Source organism: Pristis pectinata, chromosome 7 (assembly GCF_009764475.1).
Source record: "Pristis pectinata isolate sPriPec2 chromosome 7, sPriPec2.1.pri, whole genome shotgun sequence".
In the NCBI taxonomy this organism is placed as follows: domain Eukaryota; kingdom Metazoa; phylum Chordata; class Chondrichthyes; order Rhinopristiformes; family Pristidae; genus Pristis; species Pristis pectinata.
Window position 1 is genome coordinate 8,308,808 of NC_067411.1, and position 16,565 is coordinate 8,325,372.

The 16,565-nt window shown below is 45.5% G+C and overlaps 1 protein-coding gene across 4 annotated transcripts in view; it reads left to right on the forward strand.

Annotated features, from left to right (window-relative positions):
• The window catches only part of palld (palladin, cytoskeletal associated protein), a 262,041-nt gene extending 246,064 nt beyond the window's left edge, over positions 1 to 15,977 (forward strand). For all 4 annotated transcript variants that reach the window (XM_052019755.1, XM_052019756.1, XM_052019758.1 and 1 more), the window contains 3 exons: positions 1,809 to 1,974; positions 9,678 to 9,811; positions 12,118 to 15,977. In XM_052019755.1, coding sequence (XP_051875715.1) covers positions 1,809 to 1,974; positions 9,678 to 9,811; positions 12,118 to 12,290 — 473 coding nt within the window. In that variant the 3' untranslated portion in view covers positions 12,291 to 15,977. The remainder of the gene's footprint in view (positions 1 to 1,808; positions 1,975 to 9,677; positions 9,812 to 12,117) is intronic.
• The last annotated feature ends 588 nt before the right edge of the window (positions 15,978 to 16,565 follow it).

Consider the following 16,565-nt stretch of genomic DNA (forward strand, 5'->3'; position numbering starts at 1 on the left):
ACTTTTCATTGTATCTCGATACATGTGACAGTAATAAACCAATTACCAATCTCTCGTACATATGACACCCTTCATGACCTCAGGATGTCCCAGAGCAGTTGAATCCTTTGCTTAACACATGACTACATAGCCAACCAGCTCCCATAGACAGCAGCAAACTATTGACGCTGCTGCTGGTTGTGGGATTGGAACACCACAGAGAATTTCCCTGCTCGTATTCAGGATGGTGCCAAGCGAGTTGGACATCCACCTGAGGGAGAGGGAGTGGCCAGGTCCTTGGTCTGATACCCTGCCCAAAACTTCAGCCCTCTCTCAATTCCACGTTGGGACATTTGATCTGGACTTTTATGCTTTGATGTCAGGACAGGACTTGAACCCCTGACTTTCTGAGCCAGAAGAAATATTATCTCCCTCAGAGCCAAAACTGACTCAGAAGTCCCAGCATTTAATGTAATTATGCTATTTTGCACCATGGCCCATTTTAACGTGCTCTAGTGCATCATTTTATGTGGCTTCACTCCCAAGTTGAAGTCATGCAGCACGAAATAGGCCCTTCAGCCCATCTAGTCCATGCCAACCAAGATTCCCATCTAAGCTAGTCCCATTTGCCTGCATTTGTCCCATATCCTTCTAAACCTTTCCTATCCATGTATCTGTCCAAGTACCTTTTAAATGTTGTTCACGTACCTGACTCAACCACTTCCTCAGGCAGTTCGTTCCATATACGGACCACCCTCTGGGTGAAAATGTTGCCCTCAGATTCCTATTAAATCTCTCCCCTCTCACCTTAAACCTCTGCCCTCAACCCTGGGAAAAAGACTATGCACATTCACCCAATCTATGCCTCTCAGGATTTTATACACCTCTATAAGATCACCCCTCATTCTCCTACGCTCCAGTGAAAAAAAGTCCCAACCTGCTCAACTTCTCTCCAAAACCCAGTCCCTCAAGTCCCGGCAACATCCTCGTGAATCTCCTCTGCACTCTCTCCAGCTTAATGACATCTTTCCTATAGCAAGGCAACCAAAGCTGAACACATAATTCCACATTCGGCCTCACCGACGTCTTGTACAGGGAAAAAGCGGGGGGAAAAAACACACAGAAATCTCGTCCGATTGTATTGAGGATTTCCACATAAACAGCACTAGTCAGAATGTGAACTCCACATGTCCCCAAGGGAGAAAGATAAATCCACAAAGACAGTGCGTGATTGCAAGAACTGTGTAATGGACAACAAGTTTAGTAATGAAGCCTCCGTGACTGACATTGGATACAACCATCAATATACCTTGAGCATTTTCCAGTTTCAGGGAGTGACGTGAGAAAATAACTCAGAAATCAAGGTGGGACAAAGCCACAGTGAATTAATTAAGGCAGCATTCTGCTGTCAAGTCTGTTCCTGTTGAGTCTACCGCAATGCTCTTTAATTGGATTAAATGTGCCAACCGTAAACCATCACTGACTATGCTCCTGATAAGATTTGCTCGGCCAGTTTTCTTTGAAGCATTTCCATGTCTGGGCCAGATCCCAAGGTGAACAAAAGTTCATCCAGTCTCCCAAAGTCAGACCCAACAAAAGGAGCTCACTAACTACAAAGGAGCCTTGCCTTTATCTGTCAGGACCTCTCGGCTGATCACAGCCTGGGGTTGAGTTGAGGTGGCTAAAATTTGGTTGGTGGTTGGGATTATTGTGGAGTAAAGTGGACAGAATGTTGGAATATGGTCCTTAGTCCAAATTAAGAAGCTTTGCACTTTTCTTCATGTTCTGACGGGTTGATTTTGATGTTTGACCCCCCTCCCCACCCACAGCCAAAGAGATGGTCAGAGCCCCAGCGTTTATCGAGAAGCTACAAAACACTGGGGTGGCGGAAGGGTATCCAATACGGCTGGAGTGCCGGGTCTCCGGTGTGCCTTACCCGCAGATCTTCTGGAAGAAGGACAACGAATCTCTGACGCAGAACACCGAGCGAGTGAGGTTAGGAGAGAATTGGGTTCACTGAATCCCTGATGCTTTTGACGTGGTTTGTATTCAACGACATTGGTCACATATACAGGGATGTGAGTTCAAATTCCAGCTCAACAGTTGGGAGAGATGATGTGGGAACAGAGAAACTTGGTTGTACAAGTGTGTAAATAGTGACCCCCAGGATGTTGATGGTGTGGGGACTTGGCCTTAGTAATGCTGTCGAATGTTAAGGGTTGGTGTTTGCAGATGTTCATTACCTAGAATTTTTGTGGCAGGAGTGTTACTTGCTACTTATCATCCCATGCCTGAATGTTGTCTAGGTCTTGTTACATGCAGGCATGGGCTGTTTCATACGCTGAAGAGTTGTGAATGGAATTGAACATTGGACATTTGATCATCCCTGCTCCTGTCCTCACGATGGAAGGAAGGTCATTGATGAAGCAGCTGAAGATGGTTGGGCCCCGGACACTGCCTTGAGGAGCTCCTGCAGTGATGTCCTGGGGCTGGGGTGATTGACCTCCAACACCCACAACCATCATTCTTCGTGTGAGAGTTGTTTCCTAGAAGCAGAGAAGGTTAAGAGACAGACGGGTTTAGGTAGGGTACCCAGTGGGAAACTGTTCCCATTGTCAGATGGGTTACGGACCAGGGGACATGGGTTAAAATTCTCAGCAAGGAAAATAAAGGGGATATGAATGAAAATATTTTATGCTGGAAGGGTGATGGATGCAGAATCTATTGGGGTTTTCAAAAGAGAATGAGATAGACACTTGATGGACAATACTCTGCTAATCTGGGAGAAGGGGCGTAGAGTGGGACTGAGGCAACTGCTTTACTTGGAGCTGTCATACACATGATGGGTCAATTGTCTCCTTCTCCAACATCAAAGCTATACCGCGACCCTATCTGTGTCTGAATCTCTACTGATGTATAAAATAAAGCTCAAAATATAAACACACCTGGAATCCACAAACAATAGCCATTTGTTTCTGCAGGTAACGGGGTAAATCATTCCGGGGATAGCTTCTTAGAGACATAAGCCTCTTGGTGTTGACAATGAGCTTACGTGGGTAAATCACCCAGAGAGTGTGCCGATTCGTTCTTTGGGTCGGCATTTCTCTTTGTAAAAGTCCCCCCCAAGAATATTTAATAATACTAAACTGACATTCAAGGTTTTGGCTTCTGTAAACAGTCAAATTCCGCAAATTCCAACCAAGTTCGACTGCTCTTCCCAGCTCTAGCCCTGGACTTTGCTAGCTCCTTATCAGACAAAGGGACAGATTGATCACTGTTTTTTCAAAGAATATATCCCTTTAATTCCGAAGCCAGGTTCTTTGAAAATCTGAAACCCCAGGGCCAAATTCTTTATTGACTTGAAACAAAACGCTGAGGAATACTCAGCAGGTCAGGCTACATCAGTGGAGAGTGAAACAGGGAAGAATAATTACCTGAAGTTACCAAAGGATTTATAAAGGAATGCTGGGAATCTGGATTAGACAGATTCGGAATGCTGATTACTTGGAAGTGGTGAAACCAAAAAAAATGTAATGTTAATGGTCATGTATGGTTGTGTGTGTGTCTGTCTTGTCTGTCTGTCCTTGAGTGTGTGTGAGTGTGTGTGTGTGTGTGAGTGTGTGTGCACGTGTCCGTCTGTCGGTCCTTCTATTTGTGTCTGTGCTTGTATCTGTGTGTGTGTCTGTGTCAGTGTGTGTCTGAGCAAATGTGTGTCTGTGTATGTGTGTCTGTGTCAGTGTGTCTGTGTCAGTGTGTGTCTGAGCGAGTGTGTGTCTGTCTGTGCTTGTGTGTGCATGTCTGTGTGTGTATGTATCTGCGTCAGTGTGTCTGAGCGAGTGTGTGTTTGTGTGTGTGCGTGTGTCTGTCAGTGTGTATCTGAGTGTGTGTGCCTCTGTGTGTGTGTGTGTGTGTGTGTGTGTGTGTGTGTGTGTGTGTGTGTGTGTGTAATGCGCACATTTGTATTATTTAAACCTACCCCTATTTCATACTGTATGGTCTGACAGATGCCGTTGTTATCTGCAATAGTGATATAGCTCCCTTGCTATGAGACCACTGCCGTGGGGAGTCCCATCCCAGAAACATGTCGGAGCAGGGATCGCTGCTGCCCAGTAGACCGGGACTTTTACACCAGGTTTGGGGATTGACCTGCAAGCACCCCTTTCCTTAATTGCCCAAAGGCTGCACTGGCCCAGGGAAGGCAGTGGTGAATTAAATCACTGAGATTGCCTGCCAAGATATTGGAAGTTGTCCACATTTGGCAGGGTCCCTCTGTGAAACTTTGTTACGTGAAGGCAGTTTGGTTCAACAGGGGCACTTTGGTCATGGTGGATATTGTGTCCCATCTGTGGAAGGATCGATGGGTCCCACATCAACCCCACAAGAATGGAGTAGAAGCAATTCACCCTCAATCCCAAGGGAGTACTTAAATGGAAGAAAATTCATAGTCAGCAACAATCTGAATGTTAGTTTGATAGCCCAGGGCACTTCACAGGAATCCGACAGACAGCCACATGACGAGACATTACATCAACCGCCAGAAGAGAGATGGTTTCAGGGGATGTCTTAAAGGATGAAAGGGAGGTTTGAAGGGGAAAGGGAGGAAGATGCTCAGCATGATTTCGAGTAGATATCATTAATGACCAAAGTGAAAGTAGGACCTGAGTCATCAGCCTTGTTAGCCCTGCCCTGTCTGACCTAACACGTAATGATCCACACTGCAGCGAGTGGCAATGGTGGGTCTTCCTCTGATGAGTCTACCGGAGCCAAAGGCGATCTGTGATTCTGGTTTTATGTGCATGAAACACTCACAACTGGGAATTAGACAATGTTCCTCAGGGATGGAGTGCCAGTCCCGTAGGTTTTACTCTGACAACAAAATAACGCAAATGCTGGAAATCTGAAATAAAAACAAAAAGTGCTGGAAATGCTCAGCACCTGTGGGGGGAAAAGCAGGTAACCTTTCAGGTCAATGACCTTTCATCTCTGCAGCATAAAAGTCTGCCATTCTTGACTGCTCCCTGTTCTGATTAAAGGTCATCAACCCGAAACATTAACCGTGTTTCTCTTTCCAGCATTTTCTGTTTAAGTCCTGTAGATTTTACTCCCAGTCGAGCCTCTATGGGCTAAATATTCTACAGCTTTGTATAAGTTTTTCTCCACACTTTATAATAGTTTTTTTGATCTGAAGATCGATGGTTAAAAGTAGTTAGCATTTCGATGCAGACATAGTGAACAATTGTGAACATGACGATCTGTGTCTGTGTGTGTGTGTGTGTGTGTGTGTATGTGTTTGTGTGTGTGTGTGTGTCTGTCTCTGTGCCTGTGTATTCGTGTGTGTGTGTGAATGTATATCTGTCTCTGCATCTGTGTATTCATGTGTGTGTGTGTGTGTGTGTGTGTGTAAAAGAGTGAGAGGTGCACGTGCACAAGTTCACACAAGAGAGCCACCAGTTGATACAAAAAATTCTGCAAATGCTGGAATCTGAAGCAATACACAAAATGTGCTGGAGGAACTCAGCAGGTCAGGCAGCATCTATGAAGGGAAATATCATGCATTGCTGCAATATTGCAGCATCCTTAAGTAGTTGAGGAACAGCTTGGGTCCTGGGCACAGAGCCTAGTCTTCCAAAGGCTGAAGGTTGACCCCTGTGTGAGTTTGTGTCCTTCTCCCAGGGAGTAGTAGGTAGATGTTGGATATTCTGTAGTTTGAAGCCCCCACCACAGTGACGATCAAATAATCCCAATGAAGTACTGAGGGAATGCTGCACTGTCAGAGATGTTGTCTCTAGGATTAGACGTTAAGCGAAGATCCTTCCCCTCTCTGACATGAAGTAAAATATTGCAAAAACAGCAGGGGAGTGCTGAGCTAAAACACATTCACCTGGTTATCTGATCATCATCACGTTGCTATTTGTGGGAGCTTGCTGTGCACAATTTGGCAAGCTGTGCCTCCTACATCACAACAGTGACTACCCTTCAAAAGTGCTTCACTGGCTCCAATTCTTTTTGGGGGACCTTCAGAAAGCCTCACAAGGGAATTCAGAGGAAACCTCTCCACCCAAAGAGTGATGACGATGTGGGATTTCTTACCTTGGGTAGAGTTTGAGGCAAATTGTACAGATGCATTTATGGAGAGGCTGGACTGGTGTGTGAGGGAGGGGGAATAGAGGGGTCCATGTACATGAGGTAAGATGAGAAGAAGCTGGGGAGGAGCATAGAACATAGAACACTACAGCACAGTACAGGCCCTTCAGCCCACAATGTTGTGCCGACATTTTATCCTGCTCTAAGGTCTATCTAACCCTTCCCTCCCACATAGCCCTCCATTTCTCTATCATTCATGTGGCTATCTAAGAGTCTCTTAAATGTCCCTAATGTATCTGCCCCCACAACCTCTGCAGGCAGTGTGTTCCACACACCCACCACTCTGTGTTAAAACCTTACCCCTCACATCCCCCCTTATACCTTCCTCCAGTCACCTTAAAATTATGTCCCCTTGTGTTAGCCATTGTCACCCTGGGATAAAGTCTCTGACTGTCCAGTAATGACTGTTTGGGCTGAATGGCCTGTTTCTGCTCCCTGTACATAAGACATAGGAGCAGAATTGGCCATTTGGCCCATCAAGTCTGCTCCACCATTCAATCATGGATGATTTTTCTTTCTCAGCCCCATTCTGCTGCCTTCTCCCCATAACCCTTAACCCCTTTACCAGTCAAGGACCTATCAACCTCTTCCTTAAATACACCCAATGATTTGGCCTCCGCAGCCCTCTGTGGCAACGAATTCCACAGATTCACCACCTGAAGAAATTCCTCCTCATCTCAGTTCTAAAGGGTCATTTCATTATTCTGAGGCTGTGCTCTCGGATCCTAGACTCTCCCACTGATGGAAACAACCTCTCCACATCCACTCTATCCAGGCCTTTCAGTAGTCAAATGTCAGCATCATTATCCTATGTGAAGATATGTAAAAGGTGCTATAGCAATGAAACATTTTTTTAAAACAGAGCACATACTTTAAACATTACTTTTAATGGTGGAGCTTCTAAGAATCAAAGATTTGCATTTATACTGTGGCTTTCAAACCCTGGGACCTCGCAAATGACTTTATAACCAATGGTACTTCTAATGCTATTCAGGTGTCACTCCTGTAATTTAGAAAATATAGAAACATAGAAAAACTACAGCACAATTCAGACCCTTCGGCCCACAAAGCTGTGCCGAACATGTCCCTACCCTAGAAATTACTAGGCTTACCCATAGCCCTCAGCTCCATATACCGATCTAACAGTCTCTTGAAAGACCCTATTGTATCCGCCTCCACCACCGTTTCCGGCAGCCCATTGCACACACTCACCACTCTCTGAGTAAAAAACTTACCCCTGACATCTCCTCTATACCTACTCCCCAGCACCTTAAACCTATGTCCTCTTGTGGCCACCAATTCAGCCCTGGGGAAAAGCCTCTGACTATCTACCCTATCAATACCTCTCATCATCTTATATACCTCTATCAGGTCCCCCCTCATCCTCCGTCTCTCCAAGGAGAAAAGGCAGAGTTCCCTCAACCTGCTTTCATAAGGCATGCTCCGCATTCCAGGCAGCATCCTTGTAAATCTCCTCTGCACCCTCTCTATGGCTTCCACATCTTTCCTGTAGTGAGGTGACCAGAACTGAGCACAATACTCCAAGTGGGGTCTGACCAGCGACATATATAGCTGCAACAATACCTCTTAGCTTTAAAATTTGTGCATAGCAAGCTGCCACAAACAACAATGTGGTAATGACCTGTCTGGTGATGTTCATTGAAGGATGATTGCAAGTTTAGGACACTACAGCACAGTACAGGCCCTTCGGCCCACAATGTTGTGCTGACATTTTATCTTGTTCTAAGATCTATCTAACCCTTCCCTCCCACATAGCCCCATATTTTTCTGCAGAACATGCTTGCTCTTCTGTGAAGTAATGTCATAGGATCTCTTTCAACCACAAGGGGGCAGAACGAACCTGGTTTAACATCTCATCCAATCGATGGTGCCTACAACAGTGCAGCACTCCCACAGTACCACACTGGACTTTCATGCCAGATTTTGTAGGCAAGGCTACAAAATCTATACAGTCATTTCCAACTGTCCTGATATTTCTGTCAATTCAGAATCAGGTTTATTATCCTTGACATATGTGTGAAATTTGTTGTTTTGCAGCAGCAGTACAGTGCAAAGACATAAAATTACTATAAGTTTCAAAAATAAATAAACAGTGCAAAAGAGAAATCATGAGGTAGTGTTCAGGGATCGTTCAGAAATCTGATGTTGGAGGGGAAGAAGCTGTTCCTAAATCATTGAGTATGGGTCTTCAGGCTCCTGTACCTCCACCCTGATGGTAGTAATGAGAAGAGGGCATGTCCCGGATGGTGAGGGTCCTTAGTGATGGATGCCGCCTTCTTGAGGCACCGTCTCTTGAAGACGTCCTCCATGGTGGGGAGGGTTGTGCCCGTGATGGAGCTGGCTGAGTCTACAACCCTCTGCAGCCTTTTGCGATCCTGTGCATTGGAGCCTCCGTACCAGGCGGTGATGCAACCAGTCAGAATGCTCTCTGCCATACATCTGTAGAAATTTGCAAGAGTCTTTACATATTACATCAATATTACATCAATAGTTGCAAATCCACCTTCCTCAATAGTTCGGATAAAGCCCAATTTAGAAATCTAACAGCTTGACACAGTTGGAAACTCTCCTGTAAAAGGGCATAAGGTCTGCACATAATAAAAAAGATACCGAGGTTCAAGAGAAAGTTTGCAGGGAAGATGCCAGACCTGAGAAATCATCATCAGACTGGAGCTTTCCTCTAAACAGCTGATTGGTAGCATGATGAGAGGTGGTTGTCTTTGTGGGGTTTGGTAGGAGAAAGAGAAGATGTCTTCATTGATGGGAGAGACCAAGCCACAAGCCCTGTAATCAAATCCTTCTCCACAGGACATGGGCTTCACTGGCAATGCCAGCATTTATTGTCCATCCTTAATTGCCCCTGAGCTGAGGAGGCAGTTAAGAGTCAACCACCTTGGTGGGGCTGGAGTTACATAGGGGCCAGACTGGGTAAAGACGGCAGATTTCCTTCCCTGAAGGACATTAATGAGACTGATGGGCCTTTACAACCATCCAGTAGCATCACTGTTACCATAATGGGTGGTAGGTTAACTGGTCCTCGTGTGTAGGTATCTGGGGAAAGTTGATGGGGAAGTGGGGAGAATAAAACGGGATTATTGTAAAGAGGGAGCTTGATGGTCAGCCACACTGGATGGGCTGAAGGGCCTGTTTCTGTGTTGTGTGACTATAATTACCAAGATCAGAGCTAACTCCACATTTATTGAATTACCAAGCGACATTCCCCAGATACCATGGTGGGATTTGAACTCACGTCTCGGGACCAATGGTCTGCTGATCCTGTCAGAGAAACTTCCTGAGTGATTTTGAAATTGAGGTGAATGACATGGACACGTTTATAGGGAAGCTCAATAAACAGGAGTGGGGGATTAACACCCTGCTGGGGTTAGTGGGGGAAGGATCGTACATCACATAAAGACTGGCAGAGAAGCTGGTTCTGCTGAGGACAACTAAAAAATGATAAAAGATTCGGTGTGTGACTAATTCGTGAGATTTCTTTCTGTCTTGATAACCTTGAGGAATATTCCACTTCACAGCATGCACCATGACAACAGAGGTTATATCTGCCTGCTGATTCAACCAACCACGAAGGAAGATGCTGCCTGGTACACTGTTTCTGCAAAGAACGAGGCTGGGATAATATCTTGTACAGCCAAGCTGGACGTTTACTGTGAGTCAATTCCTGATCCAAACAAGGGAAGCACTTCAACCCAGAGAATAAAAGTTTTTTAAAAAAGTTTTGCAAATCAAAAAATCTGCAGATGCTGGAAATCAGAAATAAAAACAGAAAATGCCCGAAACACTCAGCAGGTCAGGCAGCGTCTGTGGAGAGAGAAAAACAGTCAATGTTTCAGGTCGAAGACCCTTCTGATGAAATATCAGCTGTTTCCCTTACCATGGATGGTACTTGACCTGCTGAGGTTTTTCCAGCAGTTTCTGTTTATATTATAAAAATATTGTGCTTGCCTGAAATCTGAAATAAGTGAGTGGGTATTATTCTCTACTGATGCCCGACTCCACACGCACCCGGACCTGGGCTGGTGATGGGTGGACCTAATGCTCTAACGGACCAGAACCTCCACAGGCTGCAACCAATATTGCAGAATATTGGCCTTGCCTTGCTCATGACTCTGGTTTCAGTGATCGAAAGAATAAACTGCGGGAGGAACTCAGCGGGTCAGACAGCATCTGGGGAGGCAGAGCGATGTTTGATGTTTCCAGTCAGGGCTGATGCAGCGTCTCGACCCCAAACATCAACCATCCCTCTGCCTCTCCAGATGCTGCCTGACCCACTGAGTTCCTCCCGCAGTTTGGTTTTTTTGCTCCAGATCCCAGCATCTGCAGTCTCTTATTTTAGCGATGGTGGTTGAGGGATAACTAATGCTCAGAACTCTGGCGAGAACTTTCCCGGTCCTCTTCAAGATAGTACTCTGGGATCTTGTACACCTTCTTGGGAGGTGGCTTAACGTCCTAACCGAGAGTTCTGGCCAGCACCGTAGTGCTGGTCATACAGCTATAATTAGGACGTCATTAGGATGGTGCAGGGGTGGAGGTGGGGGTGGGGTGTGTTCTTATTGAAACCTACCGAATATTGAAAGGCCTGGATCGAGTGGATGTGGAGAGGATGTTTCCAGTAGTGGGAGAGTCTAGGATCTGAGGGCACAGCCTCAGAATAAAGGGACGTCTCTTTAGAACTGAGATGAGGAGGAATTTCTTCAGTGAATCTGTGGAATTAATTGCCACAGAGGGCTGTGGAGGCCAAGTCATTAGGTGTATTTAAGGCCAACATTGATTGGTAAGGGGGTTAAAGGTTACGGGGAGAAGGCAGGAGAATGGGATTGAGAAAAAAAAATCAGCCATGATTGAATGGCGGAGCAGATTCGATGGGCCGAATGGCCTAATTCTGCTCCTATATCTTATGGCCTTATGGCCTAAAAGTTTCACGAGGATGTTACCAGGACCGGAGGCATTGAATTAGAACAAGAGACAGGGAAAGCTGCTGCTGTTTTCCCTGGAGCATAGGCGGCTGAGTGATGTATAAAAGAGGTATATAACATCATGAGGGGCGTAGATACGGTGGGCGGTCACAGTTTTTCCCCAGAGGTGGGGAGTCTAAAACTAGCGGGCATGGGTTTAGGGTGAGAAGGGAAAGATCTAAAAGGGACCTGAGGGGAAAATTTTTCACACAGAGGATGGTGGGTATGTGGAACAAGCTGCCAGAGGAAGTGGTAGAGGTGGGTACAATTGCAATGTTTAAAAGACATTTGGACATTTGGGCAGAAAGGATTTAGACAGATATCGGCCAAATGGAGCTAGCTTGGCCAGCATGGATGAGTTGGGCTAAAAGGCCTGTTTCCGTGCTGTGAACCTCTATATCTATGAGAGATATCACCTTAGACCCTCACTACCATCAGCCTAGATATTATGCTCAAGTATCTGGAGCTGGGGCAACATCTGACTCCGAGATGGGACCGCCCACTTAAACCCTGGCTGACGGCCTCAGTGGGAGAGGAGACATGATAGAGATGTGCAAAATATTAAGAGGAATAGATAGAGTGGACAGCCAGCACCTCTTTCCCAGGGCACCAATGCTCAATACAAGAGGGTATGGCTTTAAAGTAATGGGTGGGAAGTTCAAGGGAGATATCAGAGGAAGGTTTTTTACCCAGAGAGTGGTTGGGGCATGGAATACGCTGCCTGGGGTGGTGATGGAGGCAGGTACATTGGTCAAATTCAAGAGATTACTAAATAAGCATATGGAGAAATTTAAAATAGAGGGATATGTGGGAGGAAGGGGTTAGATAGTCTTAGGCGAGGTTTAAAGGTTGGCACAACATTGTGGGCCGAAGGGCCTGTATTGTGCTGTACTGTTCTATGTTCTAATACTTGCACGCAGCACTGGTGAAGATAAGTTGGGGTCGTGCGAAGACTTCTCCGTGTGAACCTCTTCCAACTCCCTGCCCTTTAACCCTGCAGCTCCTCAGTGGCACCAGACACCCGTCTCCAAGCCGAAGAAAGTACGACCCTCTGCAAGTCGCTACGCAGCGTTAACCGACCAAGGACTCGACATCAAGTCAGCGTTCCTGCCCGAAGCCAACCCCATCCACCTCGGCACTCAAACCAACCTGGTGGAAAGCGATGACCTGTAGCTGAACTCTTGAAGGAAAGCAAGAGGGGGTATTGGGATTACACGACAAGAGAGCAAGTGGGGGGCAATACAGCCCCTCGGAAATATGACTGCACCCTGACTGTCATTTCCCAGTCAGGACTCACTGAAAACCTTTTATTCTTCATTTTGAAAACGTAAATCAATACAACAAAGCAGGGGATGAAGTGACAAAATATAGAACTACTGTTGGAGGAGAAGATTTTGGCGGACCGACAAAAATTGGAGTGGATTGGATTTTGCACACGCACACACGTGTTACCCATGTCTCACCTTGCACGGCTAAATTGTGTCGTAGGTATTTTGCTACACAGTGGCTATGATTTATTATTAGTGGTTATGTGCACATTAGTAAACCGATATTAAGATACATATAATTACTGTATATATCAGGTAATCAGTCTCGCTAAGTGCCTGAGCTAAAACCATATTATTTCAGGTGGCATCGAGAGGGGAGTGTGATGTATTCTGTTGGGGAAGGATGTCAGAGGGAGCTTTGGAAAATGGTTGTAATGTTGGGAATGAGACAGGGACTGAAGATTACAGGCTTTCCGGAACTAGTTCTCATCATAGGAGAGATTTGATCTATGCGTTTTGGTCCTGTCAACTCTGAGGTGGTCATTGGGTTTGGGAGCCCGTTGTGCTGTGAGTGATGATGTGCCCTTTCTCACACTGAAGCGTGTCTCACCCAGTTTTCTTCCAGTCTTTGCAGTTGTTTCCAAGTCATGATCTCCCAATTCAAATTGCTCTTGGGGTAAGCCTTGCCAAGGTGTTAAATATTGGAACGTTAAAAACCCGTGTGACCTCCGGGGAATGGGCAGACATTTCGGTGGCACCCCCTGTGTTGGTCAGAGACTGAGTGTGAGCTTGGTGGTGCTTAAGAAGGCTGCGTTGGGCCGGGGAATGGGCATATTCATCACAAAGCAGCCCCCTACTGAGAAGTTGGGGTGTTACCCTTAGCGTCAATATTACCAGATCGAGGGCATCTGCCAGACAGTCGCGAGGTAGATCCCCCCCCCATACTAGATCACGTTATTGGTGAGGGGGTCTGTACAGGAGCCTTGATGTACAGGGAAGGGTATGGCTTTAACTTCCTGGGAATGTCAGTGATATTTTAACATTGCTACTGCGGCACTTACCACAAAGAATCCATGAAGCTGCCTACCCAACTCTAGCCCAACAGGGCCCAACTTCTACAGGTTGGCTCAGGTGTTTATTCTGATTAAACCTCCATGTTCAGGGTGTGTTGTGCTGTTCTGGCTTAGGACTTTATCCAGGTCAGGTTGAGTTGCTTAGTGTTGGCACGCGTGTCTTCTCTTCTTGATCAATAGCCATGTGTGTGCCTCACAGCAAGTCTCTGCAAGGGCCTCTGGGTCAGCTTGGGTCTGGAAAAGAGTCTAGCTCAGGCCAGGTTCCTGGCCATGGTCAGTTTAGACCCGAGCAGACCTCTACAGAGGAGTGTGGTAACCTCCCGCCCTCTCCAACACCTCCTCCCCTCCATCCAGAGCATTGAAACATGAGCTGATTGCACCCCTCTGCAAGGACACAAAGCTGCACTGATGATCACGGCCATCCATTGCCCAAACTGACCCAGGTTGAGAGGATTTAAGGCAGGACTCAGCACCTTTGGAAAGTGGGTAGTCAACGCCCACGTGGCAGTAACTCACTCCAGCAACTTAACAACTTCTGCACATTATTCCAGCATCAAATAGAAACCGAAAAGACTCGGCAGTTCAGGCAAGCAAAAGCAGAGATAAAGTTTCAGTCCTGACCTTTCATCAGAAGCATTATTTTTAGGCACTTTCATATCTAAAATCACAAGTGTGGATTTCCCATTGCACCTCCTCTTTTGAAGTTACTTACTGTGAAAATTGCAAACTTCTAAGAGTTGGTTAGTGAAAGGTTTGGGGACAAAATCCCTTTACTTTTCCCGTCTATGTTGAGTTCAGAGGACACAGAGAAGGTGCTGGTGGTTCGAGTGGGTAGGGGAAAGGGAGGTTGAACATTTCAGACAAGATCAATGAATGTTGTTCAACTAATCTGTGGGCAACTTTGGTAACTAGTCCCCATTGTTGGAAAGGAAAACCTGCAGGGTGTGCTGGGCTGGGTGCCTTGTCCAAATTCAGGTGGCTCATCTAGTTTTATTACTATGTTGAATGGTTTGTTCAATCACCTCAGAGTCTGAACTAAATTGCTGTGGTCAGGAGATACACGTGGGTCAACGGTTTCCTTCCCCTACAAACCATCCATGAACCAAATGGGTTTTTACAACATCCCACTATTTTCATGGTCAACGACACCAGCTTTTAGTTGTGACTAACTGAGTTTAATTCCCCACCTGCCTTGGTGGGATTTGAACTAGTGTCGTGGGGACCACTGGATAAGTAATAAGACCTGCTTGATATACCATGTTGGTCAGATGGGAAGGTCTACAATTTAGGTGGTAGTGGTGGTCAATGACCTTGTCACACAGATATTTGCCACAATTTTCCGAGATCATTTTGTTTGATACAATAAACACTAATTCTGATGCACGGCTTAATCCTGGGGAGTCTACAGGGTGAGACACAGATATTGTTTTGAAGGGATAATGAAATGCACTCAGCTCTCAGCATCCCTCTGGCCCCCAATTAAACATATATACCACAGAAAGCAATTTGCTTCACTGCAGTGGTAAATAGAGAGCCCATTGCAAAATATTGGGCCACAGTCTGGAATTGGGCCTAGAGAGTATGGTCTTTTGAAATAAACCTGATCTCTTGGTGGAGGTGATGGATGTTGGGGTTGGTTCTACCATGCCCAAGTGCTATCTTGACTCACTTAGGACATACTGCTTTGAGTTTGTTTGGAAACCATGGTAACTTGGCTCTCTTTGGTGGGCGTTCGGGGCACATGAGTTGGGAGAGTGTTGATGGAGGTATGATGTCCTACAGGGGCTTGGATAAACCCAGTGGGCAATTGATTCTTGCAACAAAGATGGCAACAGAAATAGAGCCCTGGAAACAGAAAGGAACACAGAGGTGTTGGGAGGTGCCCGGAAACTGCACGATGGTACAAAGGAGCTTTGCATTGTATAGCAAATGACTGTACTCAAAGGAATAATGCACATCTTCATTATTTAAAATATACAAAACTTAAGTGTAACTTAGCTCGGTTCTTGCAATTTTGTTGTTTGAGGTATTACATTGAGAATTGTTCTATTGTTATTTAGGACTGTATATCCCAGGCTTTTAATTCAATATTTTATAAGGAGAATGTGTAAGACTAGTTCAACTGGTTTCATCCATTTAGCTATTGTTTTTAATTAAAGGTAAGATTAGCATTGATATGAACTTTAACTCTGGCCATGGACAGAAACAAGTGTGGCACAAACACACGTGGAATTGGTATGTCTGATAACACCCTTCGCACCTTTTGCAATGTTTCAGGTCTGAGTATGAACTTCACATCAACCTGAAAATATTCAAACCTGACCCGTCGATGTATTCCTGCCACTTCACCTGTCCAATGTCAATTGCTCACTTTTGCGATATGGTGACATATTTAATGGCAAATGCTTTTTGTTTCCCTGTGACCATGTAAAGTTTTTTTAAACATGCCGCATTTGCTAATTTTGGATTGTTCTAAGATTTTTTTTGTGTTGGGGGGGGAGTTTAAAATTTAATAAAAACTCTGGAATAATTTGGACGTTGATTGCTTTTTTTCTTCTCTAGCCCTGGTCAGGATGCACAGAATTAAGCAGGAAATGGGGCAGAAGCTTTTCTCCTTTGGTTCCTATTGTCTAACCAGGGCATAGATACGGTAGATGGAGTCTGACAGAGATAGAGTCTTTTTCAGGGTAGAAATGTCTTTGGGTTCCGAGGCTGAGGAGAAATCCAGTAGAAGTATATAAAATGATGAGAGGCATAGGTAGGTTAGATAGAACATAGTACAGCACAGAACAGGCCCTTCGGCCCACAATGTTGTGCCGATGTAGCTAATCCCTCCTACCTACAGAATGCCCATATCCCATTTTCCTCTCATTCATGTGCCCATCCAAGCCCCTCTTAAAAGCCCCCAATGAATTTGCCTCCACCACCCTATCAGGCAACGCATTCCAGGCATCCACCACTCTCTCAGTTAAAAACATACCCCTCATGTCTGTTCTGAACCTACCCCCTCTCATCTTAAATGCATGCCCTCTGGTATTGGATCACTCAATAATGGGAAAAAGATATTACTTGCCCACCCTATCTATACCCCTCATAATTTTATACAC